General features: G+C 41.6%; 1 protein-coding gene across 2 annotated transcripts in view; it reads right to left on the reverse strand.

Annotated features, from left to right (window-relative positions):
• Positions 1–22143, reverse strand: part of RIPOR2 (RHO family interacting cell polarization regulator 2) — a 99614-nt gene that overhangs the window by 47611 nt on the left and 29860 nt on the right. For both annotated transcript variants that reach the window (XM_030552557.1, XM_030552558.1), the window contains exon 2: positions 2110–2236. In XM_030552557.1, the coding sequence (XP_030408417.1) occupies positions 2110–2236 (127 nt within the window). The remainder of the gene's footprint in view (positions 1–2109; positions 2237–22143) is intronic.

Here is a 22143-nt window from a genome sequence, read left to right on the forward strand (position 1 = left end):
TGATGTTCCAGTTGCTGAGACTTGAATGCCTGTCTGGTAAACAATAGTTTATGCCTGAGGCTTGCTCATAGCAGACAGCTCTGTACATCTTATACTGGGTCTGTCCTATCCAGCAGTGCTAGGGAATCCTAGAGTAATGGGATTGAAAGGGACCTTGAGAGGTCTTCTAGTCCAGTCCCCTGAAGCAGTGCCTAAGCTACACCCAGTTGGTGAGAACAAAGGCAAATTTTAATAATACAAAACCTATATGCTATTAAACAGCGCTGTCTTGATATTTGTCCAGTGCACAGCACAACCTGCTCTTATCTCACCCACAGCCTCTAGGCGCTATTGCACTGCAAATAAATAATAATTTTACTATATTTATATGAATCACACTCTTATGGCTTCTGAAAATTCCCACTGAATTCTTGTTTCTTGTTGTTCCCTGCTTCACTGAAAGCTTAAAAAAAAAAAAGGGCAGGATTTAATCAAGTTAGCAGTAACTTATGTCTACACAGCCCCTGGAAGCGAACTTCCCAGCCTGGATCAACAGACTAAGGCCATGTCTACATCTAAAATTTTGCAGCGCTGGTTGTTACAGCTGTATTAGTACAGCTGCATAGGGCCAGCGCTGCAGAGTGGCCACACTTACAGCAACCAGCGCTGCAAGTGGTGTTAGATGTGGCCACACTGCAGCGCTGTTGGGCGGCTTCAAGGGGGGTTCGGGGAACGCGAGAGCAAACCGGGAAAAGAGAGCAGCTTCGCCGCGGTTTGCTCTCGCGTTCCCCGAACCACCCTGCAAACCGCAGGGAAGGAGACCTGCTTGTTCGGGGAATGCGAGAGCAAACCGCGGCGAAGCTGGTCTCCTTTCCCGGTTTGCTCTCTCGTTCCCCGAACCCCCGAGCAAGCAGGTCTCCTTCCCTGCGGTTTGCAGGGTGGTTCGGGGAACGCGAGAGCAAACCGCGGTGAAGCTGGTCTCCTTTCCCGGTTTGCTCTCGCGTTCCCCGAACCCCCCTGCAAACCGTAGGGAAGGAGACCTGCTTGTTCGGGGAACGCGATAGCAAACCGGGGAAGGAGACCAGCTTCGCCGCGGTTTGCTCTCGTGTTCCCGGAACCACCAGCAAACCTCAGGGAAGGAGACCTGCTTGCTTGGGGTTCGGGGAACGAGAGAGCAAACCGGGAAAGGAGACCAGCTTCGCCGCGGTTTGCTCTCGCGTTCCCCGAACCACCCTGCAAACCGCAGGGAAGGAGACCTGCTTGTTCGGGGAACGCGATAGCAAACTGGGGAAGGAGATCAGCTTCGCCGCGGTTTGCTCTCGCATTCCCGGAACCACCCAGCAAACCTCAGGGAAGGAGACCTGCTTGCTCGGGGTTCGGGGAACGCGAGAGCAAGCTGGGGAAGGAGACCAGTTTGATTACCAGAGGCTTCCTCAGGTATGCTGGGATACCTGCTTATTCCACGGAGGTCAAGAAAAGCGCTGGTAAGTGTCTATACTTGATTACCAGCGCTGGATCACCAGCGCTGGATCCTCTACACCCGAGACAAAACGGGAGTATGGCCAGCGCTGCAAACAGGGAGTTGCAGCGCTGGTGGTGCCCTGCAGATGTGTACACCTCCTAAGTTGCAGCGCTGTAACTCCCTCACCAGCGCTGCAACTTTCTGATGTAGACAAGCCCTCAGCTAAGCTAGTGGGTCTTGCACGATCGCTCTAAAAAACATCTGGGTAGACAGCATTTTGAAGTTGTGGCTGGGGTTCCGAAGCCGGGGAGGGGGTGAGTTTCAGACAGTTCTGGACATTTTACATGTTGAAAAGATCACAACTGTATAATTTAATGGACTAAAATCTATACTCTGGGATGCCAGCAAAATTCCTCTGAGATTGAGGCCAGAGGGTGAACCCTATATCAATAAAACCAACGCCCAATAGATTCCTGGCAGTGAAGAGACAGGGTGTCTTCATACTTTATTCTCCATGCAAGATAGTGGAGTTGCAGGGAGAATAAACAGACAGTCTGACCTACAGCACACAAATTCAACTCTGAGGACAGAAACCAAAAATTTTCCAGTCTCCAAAGTGAGTTTCAATTCTTGAGCTGAAAGCTTCCCCCTCAAAAGATGATACTTGCCTGGATCGTCTTTCTTGAAGACCGCTGAAGCCAGCGAAGGATTGACTTCTGATAATCCCATTGGGACCACCTGGGGAGAATGAATGTGATCCTACTGACATGATTTCCGGGAGTCTGGAAGATATTCCTGCAAGATAATAAAAGGTTAGTGACAGTGGTAAGCTCCAGACAGGTTGAAGACAGAGAGGATACTGCATTCATCAGAAGTGATAAAGGGTAAATGAATCCCACAAGGTGAATAGTGTCATGAGATGATTAGATGTTTACAAGCCTGACTCTTGATAATCTGTTTGTACTGACAGCTCAGTTTTCAGAACAACAACAGGAACGTCTGCAAAGGCATTTTCTCTATTTAATTCTCACAGAAAATACAAAAGATGGTTAGAGTTTTGCAGTTGATTTATTCACGTTACTAAGCAATGCCTTTCTCAGAACTAAACTCTAGCAACTTGCACATCTCTTGTGAATTCCAGGATAACATCTATGGACCAACCCAAGAGCAGTTTTCTTGAAAGAATTACATTCTAGATGTAAAAACACAGGCTAGAGAGAAAAATGTAGTCCATTGGTTTCAGTACAGGATTGGAAGCCAGCATCTTCTGAAGGCTAATCCTAATTCTGACACAGGCTACCCCTTTGGCCTGGGACTAGTCATTTAAACCCTCTGCCTCAGTCTCCTCATCTGTGAAATCGGAATACATAGTTACCTGCATCATAGGGATTACTATGTGTTGAGAGCCCTGAAGATTAAACGGGTTAGGTATTATTACGAAGACAATGATGAGGATTCATTGAAACATATTAGTCCTAAACCTGTCCTCTTAGCTTTCCTTATCTCAGTAACTGTTAGTGTCTTATTGCAGAGAGAGATGGGGTAGGGGGAGATAATGTGGGTGTATTGCAGGAACTCTGGGAAGGGAAGGGAATTATCTGTGTAGGGTGATAGAGAGGGAAAGTGCACTGTCAATTCACCAGACTGTCTCTGCTATCTTCTGTGGCAAGAATGTTGTCTATCCCATTCAGCATCCTAAGTTAAATGAACTGGAGATTTCAGTTCATTTCCTAGTAGTATTTTTTTTTTTTAACGTGGACACCTATCTAGCACAACTGACTCTTTAGCAACCTCAGCAGAGAGGCAGGGGCTGAATGTGCAGTCGGGGAGACTGAATGGCCCTCTTACCCCTAGGCTTGCTGAACAACACTGAAGCACCAAGGCAGGGCATTGTGGTTCAGACTACGCTGTTCTTGCTGTCCGGTGGGAAGAGGACTACTCCTTGGGCTGATAATCTAGGACCTTTCACAAGCATTAAATGAACTTACTAAAAAGAGGCACCGGAGATATGTAGTAGCTTTATCCTTACTGCATTTCAAATGCACTAGATGAAGAAAGTTAATTCTATTTTTGAAATGTCACAGGCAGCCCAGTTATATTTTGATTAGTAACTTTAAAATGGCCAAATACTCTTTCAGATTTCATGAATCACCACTGGCAGCTTTGACTTCTCCTATACAATTTCAGAGGGAATTCTATTTAGCACGAAAGGGTGCTTCTACAAGTAGCTTTGTGAAGCTCTGCCCAAAGTATTTCCAGCCCCAGCAATATTGTCACTATTACTAACCTGAAGATTTCTGTGTGATGCAGCCAGCATTGATCTTTGTGTTTCAAAAGCCAGAACTGATTGGATTCTCATGGTTAGTCAATCCAGAGTAAATATGATCTTGGTTTTGTGATATGCTGGCCTTGTAATTGCATCAAGCTGTGACTATCTTTCATCTTTCCCATAACTAGTAGATAACTGTGATCTTTGTTAAAAAGCCCTAAGAATCTCTATTAATATCTTAATGAACTTTGTGAGTCTTATTTTTTTGTGAGCAGGAACCTAGAGCGTCTGCCTTAAAATGGACTAAAAGTACTGTATTACAGAGTATACAGAACGCATATTAGGTATTATACTGGTTATAGCTTATTAGCCAAATCTTCAGATGCATGCAGGGCATATGTGAAAAGGAATTAATAGCATTTTAGTGTAATATTTTAGGAATATGACACTTACAAAACTTTCTGCTATGCCCCCTCTCACAGGGCTTCCACAGATGCCTTCTGTACATCTGTGTCTGTGCCATAACTGCATGAAATCTTATATCAATGCCTTTTCGTTAGACCTGTAATGCTGTATTATTAAGTAGAGCAGTAACTATTAATAAGAAGAAAATTTTGATCTAATTTATGTAATGGCATACATTTCCTCTATGTATTGCTAGAGATACTCCAGCTTGACATCAGATTAACTGAGACCAGAATCAGGCCCTACATTAGGATCCAATCCTTCAAGACACTGGGCACCTCCTGTAGTGTGCAGAGTTTCTCGGCTTCCACTTGATGATGCTTAGTACCTGGCAGGAACACCTTACAGGATCAAACTCCCATATATGAATACAGTACAGAGTCTAAGCATTGATTAGAGTCTGAGTCAAGCAGTTTAAACCCAGCTGAGAAACAATAGAGACATAATAGAGAACAATCTGATTACAGTACTTTCGGGTACCATGCTGCAAGTTTAAGATGTTCTCTCTATTTGCTCAAATGACTTTAAACTGGCTAATCTGTGTGCTGCATGCTGCAATTTGTATTGCTTTAAAAACAGATCCAAATCAGTAGTAATTGTTCAGTGTTTGCCTGATTTGACACGATGATTAGTGCATCCCCAGACAGACTCTAGAGATAATATTTTTACTTCAAGGTCCCAGAGACACAGACAAGGTTTTCATCTTGAGACTAAAAGACCAAAAACATCAAGACACTTGATCGTGGCCTTGGATAAGCCAAGAGACTACTCACACTTGATCTTAGCTCACAGGGAGCCGAGAAGCGATATGGTGTGAAGGTAAAAGCTAAACAGTTCTGACAGTCAGCTGGGTTCAACTGCAGTAACATTTATACAGATCATCAACATTCCTCAAAAAATAAGCAAAACAAAAACAAACAAAGTTTGGTATTAGTTATGAGGACCTGGGCAATATCTGATGAGGTACTGCAAATTCAAAACTCTACTCAAAATGCTAACACACACTACAACAATTATCTATTCCATCAGGTCCCTATTAGTCACAAAAGAGTAAAAACCTTAGTGTGACAATGTGTTGATTTTAATAAATATTTATCAGTCTAAAAGAAAATATTTCCTGAATGTTTGTGTATGATAGATACACACACAAATATTTTCAGTTGTCATCAGTAAAAAGGAAATAAAAGATTTTTAAAAGGTCATTTTCCACCTAACTTTTTTTGTTAAAAACATTTTGACCAACTTTACTCTTCATATTTCATGCTGATTTATTAGCTGTGAATCTGCTCGTGAAATCCACATGACATGTGGAACAAATACAATTGATGTTTACATTAAGACCTGTCTATATCTACTTTTGCATTGTCTTTGTATGAAATGGAAAGAATCCAACTCACCTCTCAGATCTGGCAGTTAGAAAGAAAACATCTTTTTATTTTTGGACTGAGCAAATTAAAAATGGGAGGAACAGAGACAACAAACATAGACCCCCCACAATGCCATGAACTGAGTCACTTTTCAGAATAAAATAGCATTTTACAATGAGTCTGTTAGTATAGGCTGAAAATATACCAGTCATTTGATAGGATTTGACTCCTAATTTTAGGGTGGGAATTCTTCTCTGCAGCAGAGCTTCCAATACAGCCCATGAGTTGGGACTGTCAGAGGAATAGTTTCTCTTTGAATAATTTTAAATCTTGCTTTAATAATTTTAAATCTGCAAAATCCAGTTAGACTTTAGAGTTGTACTTTTATAAATTGCAAACACTATCTATATTTCAGATTTAAGCTGATTTCACTGAAGCCTAAATATTTTCAATTGGCCCTACAGACTCTCACATATTCTCTCCAGCAGAAATCATTTAGTTTATAGATTTGCTTAGACAATCATGGTGTATAGGTTACATATTGATTTGATTACTTGTAATATTTAGAATTAAGTGTATTTCATAGTTGTATATTACTTTCTATTTTCCCTAAATATTTTAAATAATTTATTAACATATATTTAAACACGCAGTCTTTGAAAGAGACCATCCCTGAATTTCATAAGACAGCCATATGTTAGCTAAACATAAATAACATATTAATGAAAGGTGTGAACAAGAGAGAACCACAAAACATACAGTCTCACAGACCTGCTAATGATATCAATATTGGGATCTCTATTGAAGGGAAACCTTTTGTGTTTTGATCAATCATCTTTTGGTGCCAACTGCAGTAGGTGTAAGTATAACTTATTTTAAGTCAATGGGAGTTTTGCCTCTGACTTAAACAGAAGCCAGAGTAGGTCCGAGGAAAGTTCAGGATGGGAAATCTTAGCAACAGAGGAAAATAACTGAAAACAAAAACATCCAAGGACTTGAGAATTATTTAACAATTAGGATGTCCTACATTCTCTACGTAGAGAAAAAATGAATTCCTAGCCAGTAAATCCTGACTTCCCTTTTTGGTGTATGTAAATTGGACTTGATCCTGTAAGAGAAGCGTCTTGTGTGTTCATTAATATACCGTAATTACCATAAGGCCAAATCTTCAAGAGTTTACTCAGGCAAATCTATTGACTTCAGTGGGATCCCATGACGATTAAAATTAGTGAGAAGGTTTTTGTTTGTTCTCTGTGATGACTGAATTCCAAATGTAATAGTTACCTGATATACTGATGTACTTTACAAGTGGGATGTTTTCCCCTCTCTTAATATAAAGTGTATTTTGAAAATAAGATTAGATCAAAATACAACTAAGGTTTAAGAGTTCCGTATTAGTTCTAAATCAATTAATGCTCTTATATTTCAAGAATTGGTGTTGATGGATCACTGGTATTTGATTTTAAAATGATCTACTTAAAGCAAATATAAATATACACTATAGATTAGCATAATTTAATATACTTAGTATTGCCTACACTAGTTGTACATTAGCACAGTCTCAACATAAGAAGAAATGTGAACAGATTTCCCCACCCCCCACTTCTCAGTGACAGCTGATAGCAGGAAACTGCAGATAATTGACAATGTCTCTGTCCCTGGGGAAATAAAAGCTCCATCTCTCTTTCCATTATAGAAACATTGGTGAAGCAGCTGGGTCTAAGCTAATTAGAAGGGAAGGTATTGGAGGGAATAGTCTTTCTACAGAAGGACTCCTTTTCAACCAGTATGAGTATGGACTTAGTTTTCTATAATGCCAGAATATTTGATAACCAGTGTTTACTTAGACCTGAGCTGAGAGTGGTAAATATACTCACAAATGTGTTTGCTAAATCTGACCGATGATACAGTAGTGGCTGTACACTTCTACCCTTTTTGTTTGTTTTTCCCCTGAACAATTCAGGTAACTGCATTTTGTTCACCTACATTTTTGTGGAGGACCTATTGTGGGTATACGTGTGCAAGTGAGCATATAAACAGGCAAATAACTATCTTGGCACTGGGAAGGCTCCCCCAGCCACCTGATATATACTGACTTCCAGGGCGGGTGCAAGGATGTTTCGCGCCCTAGGCGAAACTTCCACCCTGCGTGCTGTCCCCGCCCCGAGCCCTGTGGAAGCTCTTCACCCCACTCCGCCCTAAGGCGATCCCCCACGGCAGCTCCCCACCCCTCCTCCACCCTGAGGCACCCCCCCCCCCGTGGCAGCTCCCCCCGGCCCAGGGAGTCATGCGGCAGCTCCCCGCCCCAGCTCACCTCTGCTCCACCTCCTCCCTGAGCACACCGTCGTCACTCCACTTCTCCCGCCTCCCAGGCTTGTGGCACCAATCAGCTGTTTGGCGCTGCAAGCCTGGGAGGGAGAGAAGCAGAGTGGGGCAGTGTGCTCAGGGGAGGAGGCGGAGCAGAGGTGAGCTGGGGCAGGGAGCTGTTCCCGTGTGCTGTGCCCCCCCCCTTGCTGAAGGCAGCCCTCCCTGCAGCCCCCTGCCCCAGCTCCCTCTGCCTAAATGCTGAGGATGACCAGGGCGGCCAAAGATCCGGCCACCACGGTTGCCGCCAAAGGACCTGAAATGTCACTCCCCAATGCTAGTGCCCTAAGCGACCACCTAGGTCGCCTAATGGGTTGCACTGGCCCTGCTGACTTCCTGTGTTTTGGAGTTAGAATAATTGAGGCAGAAAGACTATAAATAGGACAGTGAGAAAATCTGTGATTTTCAAACAGGCTACGTCAATACAAATAAGTGATTATTTAATAGCAGCAGCAGCAGCAGCGAGTAGGACAAGTTAAAAGAGAGAGGAGATAGCAGGGATCAGACAGCAGCAAACTCCCTTGCCTGGAGATACATGATCCAGCCCCAGAATTTAGAATGAGGTGTCTACACTGAGGCCAGATATGAAGGTAGGTGGAATCTGCACCCAGGGCCAATGACTGTATAGAACCATCTTTACACAAGGCCACATGTATGGTCCTGCAAACAGATGCAGCTACTCATGCAGCTTTGGAAAGGTTGCTGACAGGAACGCAGACCATTGGCCTTGTGTCCATCATCAGGAAAAGTCAGGACTAGCAGTAGCAGTGCCAGTCAGGAAGGCACACCAATAAGCACAACAATTATCAAGTGTGAACATAAGAGAAAACTGCATGTAGATCCCTCTAGACTGCCACATACATCTGGCTTGTATCTTTTTCTCGCTGCGGCAGGGGAGGAGCTCGGCTATTTTTAAATCTGAGGTTCACACAAGTAGCCAAATACAGTACTCCTGTGCCAAGGAAGACAGAAAGGTCCTAAGGGGATGCTGACGTCTAACGAAGTCATATCTGAGGATAGAATTTGGCCTAGGAGTAGAATTTAGCCCTGTGAGTTTATCCCCTTTACTAAAGATATACTGTGTACTAGACCCTATCCAAGTTTCACTGAAATCAGTGGGCATCTTCCTGTTAATTTCAATGGCAGTTGGACCAGGCTGATACTGTGCTTTCCATGGCTGAAGTGATTTGTGTATTTGGAGTCTTGGCTATTCACCAAGGATTCTTTTAGACTCTGGCTCTTTTGGGATAACTGATTTATTTAGAGTGGATCCTTTAACATCTCCCTGTGTTATATCAATGGAAAGTTTACTTGTCCCTTTGTGAAAGAGATGATCATTTTAACCATTTGTGACATTGCTAGTTAGTCAACGGTTACTTCAATAGGGGCGTAAAGGGGCACACACCACCGGTGCTCCCTGCTGGTTAGGCAGAAGTGTGGCAGTTTGTCTCCCTCCCAGAACTGTAACTGGAAAGGTGGGGTGATGTCAATCTTGTGGGGTCTGTCTCTCCTTTGGTGGCTCAGCCCTCTGGCTGGATCACACATTCCAGTCCAGGCTTTTCAGCGTATACCAAAAGAAAGTCTAGTCACAGAGGAGTCTTTCAGCATCTTCACAAGCTTCAGGGCTTCCACCTTAGAACTTGAGGTCTGGGCCTTTGAATATTCAGGGCCTTCCCCAGCTAGATTCTCCACTGAGGTAAAGGCTTCTATTGTCCCATTTGTGGGAGTTGGTCGGGAAATCTACACTCATGCTTTCCACTGGGCTCCAAACCAAGGTGCAATGGTGGACAGCTAAGTCCTGCACCTCGGGGTGCTAAGCAGCTGCTTCTCTGGATCCCTTTCTACTTAAGTATCCTCCCCTCCTCTCTAAATTAAAGAACCACAAATAAAGTTTCTGACTTTCACAATCAATCACCAATCTCTCCTTTGCAGGCTTTATCAGGACTCTGTGTTGCCAGGTATCAGGCAATGAGAGCTCCTCAGCACTACTTCCCAGAGCTTAGAGCAGAGATCTACCCCCTTCCACCACCTGCTTCCTTCTGAGCTGCCATGCTTCCCTTTTTAAATGCCAACTCCAGCGTGTGTAGGCTTTACAGGTGCAGTAGCTCAGGGCCGCCTGAGCCCAGAGCTGTTCCTTAACCCCTTGTTCACCAATGTGGGATTTGTATGCCCTATCACAAGGGATTAAAAGGCAGTCACTTCCAGACTTCACTTGTAAGCAAATATTGTGTGCCATGAGCCTTATCGTAGGTAAAATAAATGAACAGACACACAATTCTCCCATGGCTGGAACTTGCTTGCAAAAAATTTTTTTTGTATAAAAAAGAGGAGTGGGGGAGGAAGATACCATTAGAAAGGAAAATGAACACCAATCACTTTCTTCAAACATACAGTTATTGTAACTAAAACTGGAGGCGGTTCATTGGCACAGCACCGGAGCCTTGTGGTAGGCGTTCCGCAGCTCCTCCACTTTGACCCTGCACTGCAGTGTGTCCCGCTCATGGCCCCTTTCTGACATGCATTGTGAAATCTGTCCATATGTATCATAATTCCTATGGCAGGAGCACAGTTGGGACTGGACAGCCTCCTCTCCCCAAATGCTGATGAGGTCCAGCAGCTTGGCATTGCTCCAAGCAGGGGATTGCCTGGGTACATGGAGCAGGCATGGCCACTTGGAAAGATGCGCTAAGACCACTTCACACATCACCAAGCAAACAGGAAGGGGATTTTCAAAATTCCAAAGGAATTTAAGGGGTGAGGCTACAGTTGGTCACTTGCGGGCAGGTCGGTAGAGTTCAAACTGATGATCAGAAAGGGGAGAACATGCATTGTGGGACACCTCCCGGAGGCCAATCCCAGCACTGTAATCGACCAGGATGTCTCCACTGGCACCGTGGTGCTATATCCCCCGGGGCAGAAAGTTGTATGCCTCTCGTTGGGCTTTTTTTTTTTTTTTTTTTTTTAAACAGTGCTGCAACTGTGCAGTTTCTGTGCACTAAGTGGCTTGGCAGCGTATATACCTCGGGAGTTACAATGCAGAAAGCTGCTTTACGTCACAGAAACTTGCCAGTGTAGACAAGGCCTGAGAATGGTCTTCCAGCCACTTGTGCATCCAACTTATAGTAGGTTCATATAGGCTATATTTCTCTAGTTTGTTTATGAGAAGGCCATATGAGACAGTTTCAAAAGTCATATCTCGAGTTCAGTAAGGCATCTATGCTTTCCTCCTATCCACAAACCTTGTTACCCTGTCAAACAGGGATATTAGGTTGGTTTGACATGATTTGCTCTTGACAAATCCATGCTGACTGTATCTTCTAGGTGATTATACATTGATGGTTTGACTATTTGCTCCATTATCTTTTTCAGGTACTGAAGTTAAGATGAGTGGTCTATAATTCCCTGGATTGTCCTTATTCCACTTTTTATAGATAGCTACTATATTTGCCCTTTTCTAGTCCTCGGGTTTCTCTTCCGTCTTTCTCCATGAGTTCTCAAATATAAATCGCTAATGGCCCATTCCTTTTCAGCCCGTTCCTTAAGTATTCTAGGATGTGATTCATCAGGCCCTGCTGACTTGAAGACATCTAGCTTTTCTAAGTAATTCTTAACTTGTTTTTTCTTCGTTTTACCCTTAGATCCTACCTCATTTACATTGATTTGCACTATGTTAATCGTCCAATCATTGCTAACTTTTTGTTTTAGTTTTCACCAAAAAAAAGGCATTTAACACTTTGGTCATCGCTGCATTTTCTGTTATTGCCTGTTCCTTCTCATTTAGTAATTGCCTATCCTCTCTCTCTGGTCTTCCTCTTGATTCTCATATTTATCAAATGCTTTCTTGTAACCCTTCATATTCCCAGTTTAATCCCATTTTGTGGCTTGGTCTTTCTAAATTTGTCCCTACACACTTCTGTTGCTTTTTTATATTCATCCTTTGTAATCTGACCTAATTTCCACTTGTCTGACTGAATTTCAAATCATTGTAGAGCTCCTAGTTAAGCCAGCATGGCCTCTTACCATACTTCCTCTCTTTTCTTCACATCAGTATAGTTTGCTCTTGTGCCCTAAGTAATGTCTCCTTGAAAAACTGCCAAGGTTCCTGAACTCTTCTTTCTCCTTAGACTTGCTTCTCACAGGATCTTACCTACTAATTCAGAGTTTGCTAAAGTCTGCCTCCTTCAAGTCTGGTGTCTTTATTCTGTTTTCTTCCTTAGAATCATGAACTCTTTATCATTTCATGATCACTTTCTCCCAAGCTGCCTTCTACCTTCAGAGCCTCAACAAATTCCTCCCTGTTTATCAGAATCAAATCCAGAATAGCCTCTCCCCTAATTGTCTTCTTTACCTTCTGTAATAAAAAGCAGTCTCTAATACATTCCAAGAACTCGTTGGATAATCTGTGCCTTGCAGTATTATTTTCCCAACAGATGTCTGGCTAGTTGAAGTCCTGCATCACCACCACCAAGTCTTGTGCTTTGGATGATTTTGTTAGCTGTTTAAAAAGATCCTCATCCACCTCTTCTTCCAGGTTAAGTGGTCTACAGTAGAACCCTACTATGACATCACCGTTGTTTTTTACCCCTTTCATCCTTACCCAGAGACTTTCAACAGGTCTGCTTCCCACTTCTATCTGCTCAACCTCAGTGCAAGTGTATACATCCTTCATATGCAAGGCAACACCTCCTCCCTTTTTTCCCTGCCTTTCCTTCCTGAACAAGCTGTACCCTTCTATACCAATATTCCAGTCATGTGAATTATCCCAGCAAGTTTTTGTGATGCCAGTTATGTTACAATTGTGATCATTCACTAGTATTTCTAGTTCTTCCTGTTTATTCCCCCTACTTCTTGCATTAGAACATAAGAACGGCCATACCGATATTTGTTAGATTTCCCATCCATGTTCCCTGTTGTCTCTTCTTTGTCCATGCTGTGATTTCCCATGTTCCCCCAGATTCCAACCCTTCACTCAGGTGTCCATGCTTTGGATTTACCTATGGAAATTTGTCTCCTGCCCCTGTCGAACCTAGTTTAAAGTCTGCTCCTATTCCTATTCTATTCCATATGGGTTTTTGTGCTGCACTCATTACTGTACTATCTGAGTGCCTTCCAGAAGTGCATTAAGCAAAATGACTAACATTGGTCACATGTTGTTTGTTCTTTCATTCTCTCCATAGAGGGGGAAGTGTGTCTAGTGGTTTGTCTTGTTGAGATAGGTTGTTTTAAAATATACACATTGCAATGTGTTTATATTGCAGAAGGCAAGGTCAAATACATGTGCCTTGAACTTGGAGTGGAAGGTGTTAAGGTTTGTGATGGTCCTTGCGATTGGGTTGCTATTCTCTTCTGACAGGCATGTGAGCACCACCTGACGAATCGTACTTGGCCGCCAGAACAAAATCATTCACACTTGTTCCATCCAAATAAAAGCAATGAGATATTCCTAAATAACCGCAGATATATATTAAGCAGCACACATCCCAGGACTACATCTACTGCTGCATGGCTGGTAGGAGCTGTGAGATAATGTTAACTTGAGTATGCAGAAAAACAGTTAGATGAGCTCATATAGTTTCAGCAATATTGCTGTGGAAAACCAACATTATAGAGATTGAACTGTAAATAACAGAGCTCATTCCTTCTGACTGTTTATGCTGGATCATGATTGGAGGGTGTGGGGGGAAGGAGGTTGTTGCTTCCTCACCCCTGTTGTCTCCAATAACAGTAGGTATTTGAAGGAAGGCTGCTAGAAACCTTCCATCTCCAGCAGAAACAAAATTGCTAGGCTAATTTGTATCAGCCAGCTCTGCCTTTCCTTACTGACATACGGAACATCTTTTCAGAGGGAGCTTTACTCATCATCCAGGGGGCTCTGAGTCTCATTTCTCATTACACTGAAGATATTAGTATTTGGGGTGATTTGTCTGAAGACTTGTGTTCCTTTTTCAGTTTAAATCGTCTCCATGTCAGAAGTGTTTATGATGATATTTTTAAAAAATATTTTTGGTGGACTCCTGTTTTTCACACTAAACATCAGAGGAGAGGTCCTTAGAGAATTCACCTTATTATTTGCACACAAAGCACAAATAAGTGAAAAATTTCATTTTAATAATCCAAGTTAATAGCAATATGGTAAAGTAATTTGGGTTTAACAATATGAGGGGAGGGGTGTCGGATTCTTACACTCGCTAGTTTTATGCTGCTGTAACTCCACTGACTGCAGTAGAACTAGGTCTGACTTACACCTGAGAGCAGAACCGGTGCTAGGATTTTAATCTGACAATATCCCCTTCAAATTATGATAAAATATACCTTTGGAGCTAAAACCTGCTTGCTTTGCTAACATGCAACTCCGACTGACGTCAAGCAAGACAAACAGCATTTGTCCCCGTTTTTGTGTAGTACCATTATTAATTCATTCCCTGTGGTTCCCTCCATTGTTTTATTCACTCCTTTTGTTGGAGTGCTTAATACATGCCTGCTCTCTTTGGCATTGTAGCATAAACTGCCCGTTCCCCTGCTTGCTTTGCCCGCAAAGAAATATTGGCAGCATTTTTTTCCTTGTGTGTTCCTTAACCTTCATTTAATGAGCACAAAACAGAGTTATTTGGCTGTAACTAGGCAAGGAAAAATGATTTTCTGTAGGTAGTCAGTGGCTTCCACATGACAGTTGGGTTCATAGTAACTGCTCCTTTTTTTTTGGCTTCTACATTTGTTTTACATTGACATCTGGACTCCAAGTATGTAATACAGTCACTGATGCGTCTGATTCTGTTCCATTACACCTTCATAAATACAGGGTAATCCCATTGGATTTATACTGATATAAACAAGCAAAATTTGGTCCACTGGGGCTGTAGGAGTGTAATTGAGAGAGCAAGATGTGGCATCTAATTGGATTGGATTTTCATCTTCATTTGTTTTGGTTTCTTTAAATACATTTGTATGAATTTGCCAAATTCTTTTGTTTGTTAGTTATTATCTTTCAAATGAGATCAAGCTTTTTTAGATATAATTGAATAATGATTTCTACAAAAGCAGCAAAGAGTCCTGTGGCACCTTATAGACTAACAGACGTTTTGGAGCATGAGCTTTCGTGGGTGAATACCCGCTTCGTCGGATGCATGTCAAATATCCGACGAAGTGGGTATTCATGCTCCAAAACGTCTGTTAGTCTATAAGGTGCCACAGGACTCTTTGCTGCTTTTACAGATCCAGACTAACACGGCTACCCCTCTGATAAATGATTTCTACGTATATCTTAAATGAGGCTGTACTGATCATGGATTGATCTTTGTCAGTTACAGAATCTGTAAAGTGCTTTTTAAAATGGAAAAAAAAATCTACTCCAAGTGCCAGTGTTAGTACCTTAGGTAGGTAAATGGATAGACTAATGCTAATAAAGAACAAACCTAAAAACCATGCCAAGAACTACTAATTTGGGCTCAAATTCCACCCATCATTGAATCCACACAAGACTACTGACGTAGGTGCAGAATGGTGACTTTAATAGTGTTGCACTATAACAAACAGGGCAGAATTTGTTCCAATATGTGTAGTGAACCCATGTTTGAGGGGCCAAACTAATGAATGGTGCTTGAAGGAATTACCTGACTCACCCCACAAACAAGCACTATTACAATTGGATGCATTATATGGAATTTCAACTTCAGCTGACTAGACAACAGGGACAGATGGTTGGATCTACTGTCACACATTCTATATGCCAGAAAAAAGTCTGTTCTATATCAAGTTGCAAATGCTGACATTACTGATGATCCTAGTGAATAAACGGTGCAGGTAATGTTCTTTACTGATCAAAAGTATCAAGCAATAGACAGAAGAGTTAATTATGGAAACAACTGGCCAATCAGCTCTGATGTAGGCACAATTCCAATGGAAGTCTGCATCCATGGTGATGTTAAACAGTAATTGTAAATTACATACCAAGCATTAAGTGGTAAAGTAGTGCAACTTTCACAGATTTTGCATTCAGTGGCTGTATAAAACAAAGGTGCATTTGCACAGAGAGGGAATAGAAGGGAAGATGTTGACAGGAAGAGCAAACTAACAAGAAGCAGATTTAAGATAAAGTGGTCCTTGGGAGAGCAGCTTTGTTATTCCTGCCTGTTGGTGGTAGTTCTGCTCTCTAACCCCCTCATTCATGGGTGTCAATGGCAGTGTACTGATATGGGGTTACCGTGACCACAGTTTTTTGAGTGTGAGAAAGTAATCAGAGCTAGCTAGATGCAGAATAGCCAAGCTACCTACTGTAGTGCTCTGGCAATAGAAATTTATTAGTACTCTTCCATCCAGAATAAACAAACTGCATTTGTACTCAGTATACATTTCAGCAATGTGTAAGTAAGATAAAGTAGAGAAATTAAATAGGCTCATCACTGAACAGAGCATAAAATATTTTCAAGGCCTTTCAGTCAGTAAAATGATAAAGATTCTGAATGGCTATTCTGTAAAAAGTAAATGATGAGAGTAATTAAAAAGCATCAACCATTTAATATGGTAATTCTGTTTCACTGGGTGAATCAATGATACGTTACTTATTACTTTGTTGTTAAAGGCACATTGTCAGGTGTGTTAGGACAACATATTATACTTAACTCTTATACAGTGCTTTTCATTAGTAGAGCTACAATCACTTCACACTCTTCAATGAGTTTATCCTCACCATACCCCTGTGAGGTAGGAAAGAATTATTACCATTTTACAGAAGGGAAACTGAGGCACAAAGAGGCAAAGTGACTTACCCAAGGTCACACAGAAAGTTGGTGATGGAACTGGGAACTGAACCCAAGTCCTAGGCTAGTGCCATAACCACTGGATCAGGCTTCCTTTATAACATACCCTATAGCTATTTATTCTTGTACCAAATATGAATATTACAACAAAATATTTGTTTTGATCTTTCCAACACTTAACAAAATTTGTCCATTTCAAAAACACCCACATAAAAACACACCAGAGCTGGGTGGTGTTTACTTCCATAGCACCTATATGTTGGTTTATTCATCTTTAGGCTACAGGATAAGTGCCTAGGAAACTTTATCTATGATGTGTAACCATACAGGTGAACACTGAATTCTAATAATATACATGCATGGTGGGGAGGAGTTCAGGTTGTGTGTTCAAATTTAACTTTTTCACGTCTTGGCTTCTGAGAATTTAAATCAATAACCTGAATGTTACATTAGAGGAGTTTTTGGGTTTTAGTACAGATATATAAACATTAGGATTTGTCTTTAAAATCCCACTGGTGGTTATTAGTCACCTGACCGACTTTATTTTAACCATTAAATCCTGAAACATGTAGGAGGCAGTAGTGTAATAATGACCTCAACACTAAGGTACAGTTTGCATACTCTGATCTCCCAGACATCTGCCAGCAAGCCCTGTTAGCATGCAGACCTCAGCCAAAATCTTACAGAATGTCATAGAGGTGACAGGAGAATATTAAAGAAATCCAAGTGTCCTATGGAAATTAGTTTGAAATCTTGTAGAACTGTACAGAAAATGATCTCCATCTCCTTTCTACAGGTTTTTTGAACCATCTATAGAATTCTGTAGTAGGGATACAATTCTCTGGGGAATTCTGAGGGATAGTTAAAAAAACATACAAAAGTTATTTTCTATTAAATTCTATAGGTCTTTTCCATAAAAGCCTTTCCTTATCCCAGTTCTGCTCTTAGGGCAAATGGGAGGGAGTTAGTTAAGAAAAGACAAAATCAGTTCCTCCCACTCCCCCACCAAAATTCATTATCAGACTTGCACTTAAATTTTCTCTGTTACACCAATGCACTTGTGTTACTGAAAGATATTTTGGCCCTTTGGTCTATCTGCCTTTGTATTTCTTCTACTTACATATGGCATGTGGACAGATAATCTTGTGAACATGATTTAGTTCTTGCTGTGGTAATTACAGTCAGACCTAGTAAATCCAAATCAGCTAACTATTTGTAAGGCAGATTTAAAAAAACAACCCCCCTCAGGTTAAGAAGCCAATAGTACACTTTATACATGCTACAAGATTAGTTACTACCAGGGGTTCTGGAACAATTTTGTATAGTGGGGTTGCTAAGAGCCATTGAACCACTTGCAAACGCTGTATATAATGAAATCCACTTAAAGCCGGGGGTGTGGCAGCCCCCCCAGTTGTAGCACCTATGGTTACTACTAGAATTTTTGAGATAGAAACGTGTGCATAAACCAAGCATGAATTAATCGGATCTCACTGCATTCGTTATTATTGAATTGCAAGGTATTTATCTGAATAAATTTCCCTTGAATAAATTAAGGCTGCATGAATTTATAACACTATTTTCTCACATTCTGTCATTAAAAACATTCACCGTGACTCAAACCTCCCTTACTGCAATTTAAGCCCATTGCTACTTATCCTATCCTCAGAGGATAATGAGAACAATTTACCTCTCTCCTCCTTGTAACAACCTTTTAGGTACTTGAAAACTGTTACCATGTCCCCCTCAATCTTCTCCAGACTAAACAAACCCAATTCTTTCAAATCTTTCTTCATAGGTAATGTTTTATAGACCTTTAATAATTTTTATTGCTCTTCTTTGGACTTTCTCCAATTTGTCCATATCTTTCCTAAAATGTGGCACCCAGAACTGGACATAATACTCCAGTAGAAGCCTAATCAGCACGGAGTAGAGCGGAAGAATTGGTATAGTTACAACCCGCAGATCCCTTTCTGCAGTACTCTTTCCTAGGCAGTCATTTCCCATTTTGTATGTGTGCAACTGATTGTTCCTTCCTAAATGGAGTACTTTGCATTTGTCCTTACTGAATTTCATCCTATGTACTTCAGACCATTTCTCCAGATCATTTTGAATTTTAATCTTATCCTCCAAAGCACTTGCAACCCCTCCCAGCTTGATATTGTCTGCAAACTTTATAAGTGTACTCTCTATGCCATTATCTAAATCATTGATGAAGATATTGAACAGAAACAGATCCAGGATCAATCCCTGCAGGACCCCACTCATTATGCCCTTCCAACTTGACTGTGAACCACTGAAAACCACTCTGGTTTTCTAACCAGTTATGCTCCCACCATATAGTAGCTCCATCTAGGTTGTATTTCCCTAGTTTATGAAAAGGTCATGGCAGACAGTAGCTTTACTAAAACCAAGCTATACCACTTCTGCTGCTTGCTCCCTAGCCACAAGGCTTGTTGCCCTGTCAAAGAAAGCTATCAGGTTGGTTTGATGCGATTTGACTGTTAATTAATTTAATAAGATAAGGTGATAAGTATTACTTATACCTTATTATGCTTAATTATTTGCTCCATTATCTTTCCAGGTAATGAAGTTAAAATGGCCTCTGCAGCGTGTACAGGAGAGATTAGGGTTACTCTTTTCTCTGAGCAAAGCTTGTACTCCATCATGTCTTCCAGAGAAGTTTGCAGCTCCATCAAATGCACAAGCAGCCATCTGTTTGGGCTCCAGTTTACAAACATTTGACTCTTCTAAGATGTAGGTTGTCACAGATGCGGCTAATAACCTGAACATCTAGAAATGCATCTATTGGTCTGACATCAAGATAATATACACGATGAGTTAATACTTGATGCCAGTTTGCATGGGCGCATTTATCAGTCATGTAGGCAAATTTTTTTTACTGTCGTGAGAGAGAGTTCTTCACTTTTTCAGTTGCAGTGTCTTTCATTGTTGCAGTGCATGCTTCTAGCCAGTTAGTTGAGTTTCTTGCAGAAAGATAGTGAGTATTTGTTGGTCTTGTTCGGAACCAGCATCCGACTTCAGGCTTAACAAGTGAGAATGCATTTTAACATTGGCCTCCAGTTTGTAGTATGTGCTTATCTCTTGCTTAAATAGAAAGTAAGATGCGAGAGCCATGTTTGTTCACATAAACTGTGTTGTGTTCCCAGCATTCTTAACTGCCTCATAAAGTACTTCTTAAAATTGGCTATGAGCGACTAGCTTATAAGGCTTTCTGCACATCAGTGGGGACCAGAGGCTTGGTGTTTTGCAGATTTTTCATCTAGTCTGTCAGCATTGGTTTTGCCAATTGGTCTGGCAAATCAAACTCCTCCAGTTTTACCAAATTGTAGCAGTGGGAAACTTTCCTTCTTCGTAAGCTTTTTTGCAAGAGGTGCATTAGTAGCCATCTTTTCTAACTTCAATAAATGGGAAAAGTTTGACCAACAAACTTTGGGAACTGCCTTCAAGTTGTAGAGACACTGTTTATTCAGTAGGTAATTGTATTTTTGTTTTGGGCTGTTTGGATATAGATACAACACTTGAATCTGCAGATGACATGTTGGTATAGTCTTGGTATGTTCTTCATTTTGGTTGGTTTGATCACTGGAAAGGTGATGGGGGAATTCAGGTGGGGTGTAGGGAAATCCCTGCTTTTGCTGCAGATGTTGAAACAAAACACTATGGCTATTTGCTAACTTCCTTGTTTCCAATAGATTAACTGAAAGTGAGTTCATCCCCTTGATTAGCCTGAATGGAGAGACTTAAATAATGTCTGTCCTGACTGAACCAAACCAGCATGATGTTTTCTCAAAGCTAAAGTGTAGGCTAATCCTAGCACTGTGTCATAAACATCCTGATCAAATTCTGTTGCAAATCCAAAAGCTGCTCTAGTTGACAGAGGTTTTGCAGTTTTCTATTTAATGGCGTCTTTTGGAGAAGGTTAAATTTGACGACTCTCGTAGGTGCTTTGGCTAAACTAGTATTTCCCTCTGAAAATCAGATTACTAGAAACAGATACGGTGTTACCAGCAGGCTGAACTGATATCAGAAGCTCCAGCTACTGTAGTTAATCTGAATGTTTGAGTGTTTGATGAGTACATATTGTGAACAGTGGGATAGCAGAAATTAGATGGCTGACTCTGTCAGTCAAGGTCAACTTACTATATGCACTAAAGGACTATAGTGCTTCCGATGCTTTAAACAGCTGGGAGAGAAAATGTAGAAGCATTCACAATACTACGTGTATTGCGTTGGTTCCAGGGAACTGTCAGTTTCAATTTGTTCCTTCTACTGAAAAGCAGAAAGATGCCTGCATGTTTTGTGGCTAATCTATCATTTCTTTTGTGTTTACACAAAATTAGAGAATACAAGAACAAACAAAAGGCAATTAAAAAAATTAGCTTTTTTTTTTGGTTATTGTTGCTCATGCTCAAAGAATTCACATCCTAAGGAGGGCATTATCCCCAGAGTTTGTGTAAAAAAGACCAAGGCAAGCATCTGTAATTGTTGGTAGCAGACTGCAGTACCAAAAGCAATTAATGAAGAGTTTGGGTTGCCTGCTTTTTTCCATAACTTCCTGTTACACAGTCTGTACTGATTGTTGCTTTTTAAACAATGCCAGAGTGCAGCAAGATCTTGGTTGTGTTTCTGCTACTCCTTAATTAATCTGGCATCGGGCATGAGTGGGCTTGTGCATTGTTAAGAACCACCCCTCACTTCAGTATCAAAGGGTTTAAAAAGCTGAAATTTGTATCATTCTCAGGGCTCTGAACCTAAATCCCATGGAAACTGCCTTGGGGACCCAATTTTGCTCCCACTGCACTGCCATAGTCTTCAACAGGAGCAGGGGCTGGTCCTTCACCACACACATTTCCAAGATACTGATTATTACTATGTACAGAAGGTGGCATGTGTTTTTCTTTGCAGTGAGTGTTTGTTTTATTGATGGTGAGCAGCAGTTTATACCAAAGTGGACCTGACTTACCCTTCTGCCATAAGGAAATGGAAATTGCAGCCCTCTCTACCCCCCCACCCACATTCCTGCTGCAGTGAGAGCTGCTGCACCATTCACCCCTGGGGGAAGATATGTGGTGTTTGCATTGCTGCCATCTATCTTCTCATGCAAGCTCTACCAGGAAAGGAGACTATAGTATGATGGGGATTGGACTGGAGAGTCAGTTTCAGGATAGGCTAATTTGGTGTGAGACCTGAAAAATCAGGAATGGAAACTGGTCACCAGGCTGCCGCCAGACAAGCACAGGCCCCTCTGCTCAGTAAAGATATCTGTCCTACAACTTTCCTAGCTGCATCACTTATTGTTAATGAAACAGGCTAAGGGCTCAATAGGTGTGCTGCTGACAGGGTCTCAGTGTATCATCTGCTGAATGCTCTAGCCACATTCACCCAACCAGCACCCTTCACTGCAGGGAGAGCACCGGCCAGCCACTGGACCTGCAGCACTGCAGGGCCTGAGAGAGCTTT

The sequence above is a fragment of the Gopherus evgoodei genome, chromosome 2, assembly GCF_007399415.2.
Source record: "Gopherus evgoodei ecotype Sinaloan lineage chromosome 2, rGopEvg1_v1.p, whole genome shotgun sequence".
In the NCBI taxonomy this organism is placed as follows: domain Eukaryota; kingdom Metazoa; phylum Chordata; order Testudines; family Testudinidae; genus Gopherus; species Gopherus evgoodei.